The sequence below is a fragment of the Phoxinus phoxinus genome (assembly GCF_949152265.1).
Source record: "Phoxinus phoxinus genome assembly, chromosome: 18".
Taxonomy (NCBI): Eukaryota; Metazoa; Chordata; class Actinopteri; order Cypriniformes; family Leuciscidae; genus Phoxinus; species Phoxinus phoxinus.
Genome location: NC_136893.1, coordinates 1800952 through 1808451, shown reverse-complemented (window position 1 = coordinate 1808451; position 7500 = coordinate 1800952). Strand labels below are relative to the sequence as shown.

At 38.5% G+C, this 7500-nt stretch overlaps 2 protein-coding genes across 3 annotated transcripts in view; both read left to right on the top strand.

Moving 5' to 3' along the window:
• LOC306985995 (F-box only protein 41) overlaps positions 1-841 on the top strand; it is a gene marked incomplete at its 5' end in the record, with an annotated part of 17569 nt that extends 16728 nt beyond the window's left edge. Inside the window, 2 exons of the mRNA XM_079588827.1 lie at positions 478-593; positions 701-841. Of these exons, the coding sequence (XP_079444953.1) occupies positions 478-593; positions 701-760 (176 nt within the window). The 3' untranslated portion in view covers positions 761-841. The remainder of the gene's footprint in view (positions 1-477; positions 594-700) is intronic.
• A 3562-nt stretch (positions 842-4403) lies between these two features.
• LOC306986217 (serine/threonine-protein kinase DCLK2) overlaps positions 4404-7500 on the top strand; it is an 18563-nt gene continuing 15466 nt past the window's right edge. The window contains exon 1 of one of the 2 annotated variants that reach the window (XM_079589216.1): positions 4404-5199. In XM_079589216.1, coding sequence (XP_079445342.1) covers positions 4800-5199 — 400 coding nt within the window. In that variant the 5' untranslated portion in view covers positions 4404-4799. The remainder of the gene's footprint in view (positions 5200-7500) is intronic. The other variant, XM_079589215.1, reaches the window with a different exon arrangement.

Here is a 7500-nt window from a genome sequence, read left to right as displayed (position 1 = left end):
TTATTTATTGTTTTTATCGTAACATTTCAATTGAATAGTTTTATGAATATAGTGTTTAATTTGATTTGTTTTTATTTTAAAATAATTTGTTTAGATTTGTGCGTTGAATGGTTTATTAGTAGGCTAAGTGTTTTATTTTTATTGCTTTTATTTTAAATGTATTTATTTATTTCAATTTTACATTTTTATGATTAATGATCATTTGTTTGCTTTTCATCAATCCACAAGCCCCAGTTTGGGAAACCCTGGTTTCACATATGAAATTAGACATTATTCACAGACATATTGTTGTAATTTGCATATGAATTCCAGTTGGGCATCTTTCTCACACTTATTTGCATACTGAATTGTGATTGGTCTCTTCTGTTTTGCATCTATTTAAGCAAAGCCAGTGTGATTTTGTGTGTTGGTTGACACACGTCTGACGCAGCTGCTCTCTGTGTGTGTGTGTGTGTGTGTGTGTGTGTGTGTGTGAAGGTGTGTGTGTCAATCTCAAGTGTGTCGTGGTTCAGTTGTGTATAGCTGATTACTTCGAGGATGCTGACAACGAAGAAGCCAAGCGGTTATTTGAGGAGATAGTCAACAACCTACAGGTGAAATCTCTGTATATAATGTGATATATACAATATAATGTCCCAAATATATCCCAAAATCAAATATTGAACTCACTCACACTCTTAAATGTGTTTCACTTCATCAGGCGCTGAGAAAGCGACCGGGTCTGAGTGACGTCCTGCAGGTCAAGGTGGACAAACCCTGAGTCACGTCTGATGTGTTTCTGATTCACTGTGACAATCTGATGCACACACACACACACACACACACACACACACACACACACACACACACACACTGGCGCACACACACACTGGTGCACGCACACACACTGGCGCACGCACACATACACACACACGCATGCACACACACACACACGGGCACTTTTGAGCACGGGGAGCTTTAGGTTTGAGACAGATGCACAATTATAAAGCACATAACTATACATCCTCAGGTCTGTTGATTTTTTTAATAATAAAGTAGTTTTAGGATTATATCCCAAATATATTATGATAGCGGTTAGTTATAGTTGTAATAAATGATGTTTTATTAGCAGAGTTCGTGAGGAAGATAATTACACAGTCCGTGTGAGAGGAGGCTCATACACACACAGAGCCGGATTACCTCTGACCATGACCGTTCTTCCTCACACACACACACACCAAACACACTCACTATACTAGATCTGATTATCTGTAAGTGTGAACTTGTGAAGTATCAGTACGTGTTATTGAAGTCACTCATTTGCATGAACACACAAGTCTTCCACCAGACGTCTTCACCAAAGCAAACGGCAGGAATCTGGACTCAATGTGTGTAACGTGTGTGTGTGTGTGTGTTATTCATCGGCTGTGTCCGAAATCACACACTTATAGTATGTGAAAAACAGTGTGGCGAGAGCAGTGTCCGGAGTGTCGGAAAGAGGCCTGTCAATCTTCCATCCGGTTTAGGCCATGAATATTTAGATCACTTCTCAAAAGAATAAAAACATAAATATGTGAGGAAAGCCCAGGCGGCGTTCCTATAAGAGTGTGACGTCACGGGAGAAATATGAGTTTGCTACTGTTGGATTCATTTTCTAGTAGACTTTCTGAAGCCTCGATCTAACAAATCGGGGGCTCGTCCGGGATCTTCCCAAGAAACACGGGACTATCAGAACTCTTTATTGAGAGGAAAAGAGTGATAAGTCTCAGATATGGACTTTTCAGTTTGGAAATGACAAGATTTATGACTATTTTACCCTCATCCTTGAATCTCTCACACTTTGTAACACATCTTTCCCTCGCGGGTCAAAATGACCCGAAGCCCTAAAATTATACTTTTTTTTTTTGGGGTCAAGAAAGCTTATTTTATTTAATTTTGATAATATATATAAATATATATATATATATATATATATATATATATATATATATATATATATTTATTTATTTATTTATTTTATTTAAATTTATTTTTAATGCAATTATTTTTGGAGATTTTTTATAATTTTTTATTTGATTTACCTTTAAATTACTAGATTTGATCAATAAATAAATAATAAATAAATAGTAATTTAAGCACATTCCTCCATTCTTTCAACTTAAATGCAAAATAACTCACAATTTCATGCATAACCCTTTTAATTCAGCTCAAAATATCTTACATCGGGAGTCTTTGCCGACCTCTTGTGGAAATAAATGTTATAACATGATATCTAGACGGCCTTATAGCTCTATTCTATATGGACATTTTTTTTACGTTTATGTAAAATGTAAAATATATATATCTCTATATGGAGCAAATGAGCTGTTCCGCTGGGTCCTAAAGTCATTTTCCTTCAGTGTGCATTCAGATACACATGTAGACATTATAAAATGAGTTTTTTGGTAAAGTTTTAGCATTTTTAGTTTTAATTTTGAGCATTTTTAGGTTTTTCTATGTGAACTGAAGCATTCCTCGCATCCATTCATTCCTAAGGGCTCAAATCGACACGTGAGGGAAGGATTTTACCTTTAATTTCAAATTTTGCACACTTTAATTTTTGTTTTGTTTTGTGTATTCGTGGTTCAAGTGCAACAAAACTCCTAGACCCGTCTGATGAACACTCAATTATTATTATTTTTTTCCTGTAGACCAAAGCTTTCTGAAGCCTCAATCTAACAAGTTGGGGGCTCGTCCGGGATATTCCTGAGAAACACGGGACTATCAGCTAATCAAATATTTATTACGAGGAAAAACCTGAAACCCAGCCCATGCCAAGTGTGAAAACAGTCCTGTGACGTCAAGTCTCAGATATGGACTTTTCATTTTGGAAATGACCAGATTTATGACTATTTAAATGGCTGGTCATCAGTGATGATCAGCTTTCCTTTAGACCAAAGCCGTGCTTTATAATGCAAATGATAATCCTAAAAATATCCTGACAGCAGCTTTTAGACAATCTGACCTTAAACTGCCACATTAATACAGAAAGATGTGTTTATTCTCTAATGAGAAACACACACGCTATTTAAATATCCTAAAACCAGTGGTGCTATTTATATTTCTCCCTCTTCTATGGCACAAAATAATTAATCATCTTTACTAATTTCATTTTTATTATGCTCTTTGTCACTTGGAAAGATTAAAAAGAGAGGCTAATGTCATATAAATGATGATGTGTTTGTTTTAATCAGCGTTATTAGCATTAGATGTGATAAATGTGCTCATTCTGTCACATTTGACTGTGTTTGATTAATGAAGTGTGTGTGTGTTAGAGCTTATTAAACTCCTCTGTGAAGTACTAGTGAGTGAAAGTGAGGTAGGACTAATTAAACTTAATTATTTGAGATATCCAGGTGAATATTACCTCATTTAACTAAAACCTTTATGGTGCATTTTCATGTATGATGTACTTTGCAGGAAAAAAATGAAAGTGCAAAACAAAGAAATAAATGAATAAACTTGAGCATTGCCATTTTTTAACGTGTTGTTTTTGATTACACTTTATTTTAAGGTGTCATTGTTACAGTGTAATTATATTAAGTACTGAGTAATATTAAGCAACTACATGTATTTACTATAGGGTTAGGGTTTGGTTGAGGGATAGTTGCCTGTAATTATGCATAATTTACTGTTATTACTATGGTAAGTAACATGTGTAACAAGGACAGTGTAAAATAAAGTGTTACCGAAGAGTTACCGCCATTTTGTGTGTATAAATTTGTTGTAGACACAATTTCCACACAAAAAATGCTAGTACATTTCACAATTAATTACAAAGAAGTGGAAATAGGAATAGAAGTATAATAGTATTTTCTTGTAAAACCTACTTGAATAATCTTTATGTTATTTTATAATGTTTTAAATAAATGCAGTTTTTAACGACTGATTAAAAACAAGGCTCGAAATGCCAAATGTTTCTGTGTGTAATGTGGAGTGTAAAGTGTGTGTTGTGTTTTGCAAACAAGTGTGAGGCTGAGAGTGTGTTTGTAGTCGTGCAGATCTTGCTGAGGTTTTGCTCAGGTTTCACGAACTGTGTTATTTTCATTTGAGCGTGTAAGCAACTGTACAATCAGTGTGAACAGTGTGAAGCTGCCCTCTGGTGGACGCAGTGAACAGACGATAACATTAATTCTCTCTGATGCAATCTTGCAGTTTATTCGTGACTCAAATAAGAATATAAAAATAGATCTGTACTTTCATGTTGTAAAAACAGAAATGTCAATCATCACACTGTTTTCTGATGTGTATGACCCACTTTTACTGTCTTGTCGGACGGCATTAAGACCGCGCGGAAGAGTCTGATGCGCGCGCCACACGCTCACCTGCAGCGGGGTGTCGCGCGCCGAGGTGGAGGAACGGGCTGCGCGCTCCCGTGTACGGCCATGCTGCCCGGTTACAACGGGGCGCGCGCCTAAAAACCGCACACACACACCGCTCTCGGTTCAGGGCGGATCGGGATTTTTTTAGCACCGTGTCTCAATGGAATATCCCGTTTGACCGGGATTTTCCTGTTTATCCAGGTTTCTGTCGTCCGAGCTTGTCATTTATTTTCCCCCAGCAGAATTATCTGGAATATTCCCCATCCTCTATTCGAATGGCCGTCTGAACGCGGAAAGAAAAACGCCGGGCTGCTTTTGTGTTGATGTAAATGATGCTCGTGCGCCCGGTAAACGCGCAGCGGGGAGAGCGGCGCGTCCGCTCGCGCTGATGACAATAGCGGACTTTAACGATATAAACGCGGAGGATAAAAACAGAACCTTTGGGAAAAGTCGGGAAAAATGTCTCTCAGCAGAAGCATCGAGCTCGAGCACTTTGATGAGCGGGACAAGGCGCACCGCTCCAAACGCGCGGTGGTTTCGGGCGGCTCGGGTTCGCGCGCGAGCAGTCTGGTACCGAGTCCCGCGCACAGCGCGAACTGCAGCTTCTACCGCACGCGCACGCTCCAGACGCTCAGCTCCGAGAAGCGAGCCAAGAAGGTCCGGTTCTACCGGAACGGGGACCGGTATTTCAAGGGTCTGGTGTACGCGGTGTCCAACGACCGCTTCAGATCAATGGACGCGCTCCTGGCCGAGCTGACGCGCGCGCTCTCGGATAACCTGCACCTGCCGCAAGGTGTGCGCAACATCTACAGCGCGGACGGCGCGAGGAAGATCGCGAGCCTGGAGGATCTGGTGGAAGGTCAGACACTCAGGGGAATATTAGCGTGTTGAGGGCCGGAAGGGTCACTCTGAGTTATGACCATATAAGGGCTGAACGGTTGCAGGTTCGAATCCCCGCAATGGTCCATACTGGCTCTCTCTCTCTCTCTCTCTCTCTCTCTCTCTCTCTCTCTCTCTCTCTCTCTCTCTCTCTCTCTCTCTCTCTCTCTAGCCTATATATATATATATATACATTAATAATTTGCTATAGTCTATTGATATATTAACACATAATATAATATCGTCTAATATTATACATAATATTCTATACATCAAAATTGCAAATTATAAATGGCAAATTATATATATGTATGTATAGGCTAATATACCCCGAGCGCTTCTGGTAATCCGCTGAGCTGAATGAGGGATGAATGAGTGTACGTGACTTTAGATCATTAATCAGTGAACGTCACAGTCTGATTGATCAGTCATTAGAGAGAGAGTCTCAACACACACACACACACACACACACACACACACACACACACACACACACACACACACACACACACACACACACACACACACACACACACACACACGATCAATACCAGCAAGCTTTCCGGCTCGTGCACTTAACGCCGGTTAACGGGACACGTGCACGAGCTGTTGATGTGTGTTAACTCTGATAGACGAGCTCATTTAAATCTGCTGTCCTTTAAAGCTGTATTATTAATTAATATTATGTTTATTGGAACAGTTGTGCCTTTATAAAGACTTCATGTTTCTGCAGTCAGTGCTTCATGTATTTTGCACAATCGGCAGTCTAAAGTTTTCTAAAGATGAAGGGTTTGTGTTGTAATCATCTTCATGCATGTCTCAATATATGTCATGAATATTCATATATCGCTGGCTCCTCCCACTTCCGGCACCTCAGGCAGTGTTATACAACACTACCAGTTTGCGATAATTACGATTCTTAATTCTTAAGGCTGCGTTTATTTGATCAAAAATACCGTAACATTTGAAATATGATTATAATGTAAATCATCTGTTTTCTAAGTGAATATAAAGTGTAATTTATTCCTGTGATCAAAGCTGAATTTATCATCATTACTCCAGTCTTCAGTGTCACATGATCCTCCAGAAATCAGTGTAATATGATGATCTGATGCTCAAGACACATTTATGATTATTATCAATATTGAAAACAGTTGCGCTGCTTCCGATTCAAACCGTGATGCACTACCATTCAAAAGTTTAGGCTAAGATAAAAAACAAAAAAAACATTAAGAAATTAAAGGTACAGTAGAAGGATCATGTGACACTGAAGACTGGAGTAATGATGATAAATTCAGCTTTGATCACAGGAATAAATTACACTTTACTGTATATTCACATAGAAAACTGATGATTTACATTATAATAATATTTAAAAAAAAAAAATACTATATTTTTGATCAAATAAAGCAGCCTTGGTGAGCAGAAGAGACTCTTTCAGAGAAGTTAAGTAGGTGAATTTAAGGAGTTTAACAGCGACACGCGCAGGAGAATTAATTTGACTGAAACATCTGGAGTCTTTGACCTTGAGAGAGTGCACGTGAGCTTGAGCTGATGTGTGAATCTGCAGAAATAGAGACTCTTGGTGTGTGTTTGGACTGATCTGAATAGTGTGTGTGGCGTCAGCTTGTGGATTATAGTATTAAAGTACAGACACGCATGATGTGCACGTTCACACCTGGCACGTAATGATGCTGATTTGACCCCTGGGGTCGTGTTGCCATGGCGATCGGGGGTCAGATAAGTGCATGACCAGCAGGAGCATCAGTCACTGCATCAGCATTTACACATCCAGTCTAGCAGACACAAATCTGAGTCTGGGCCACAGAACCAGTCACATGGGTCAATTTTTTAAATTGAGATGTATAGATCATCTGAACGCTGAATAAATAATCTCTCCATTGATGTGTGGTTTGTTAGGATAGGACAATATTTGGTCGAGACACAACTATTGAAAATCTGGAATCTGAGGAGCAAAAAAATGTAAACATTGAGAAAATCTCCTTTAAAGTTGTGCATTTATGTTCACGATTGTGCTGCATTCACTCACAAAAATACATGTTTTATATATTTACGGTAGGACATTTACTAAATATCTTCATGGAACATGATCTTAATATCCTCATGATTTTTGGCATAAAAGAAAAATGGATAATTTTGACCCGTACAACGTATAGTTGCTATTGCCACAGATATACCCATTTATAATAATAATAAAATGAAACGTAAAAATGTAAAGTTAAAATATTTTTTATAATACAACATGAAAATGTGAGATAAA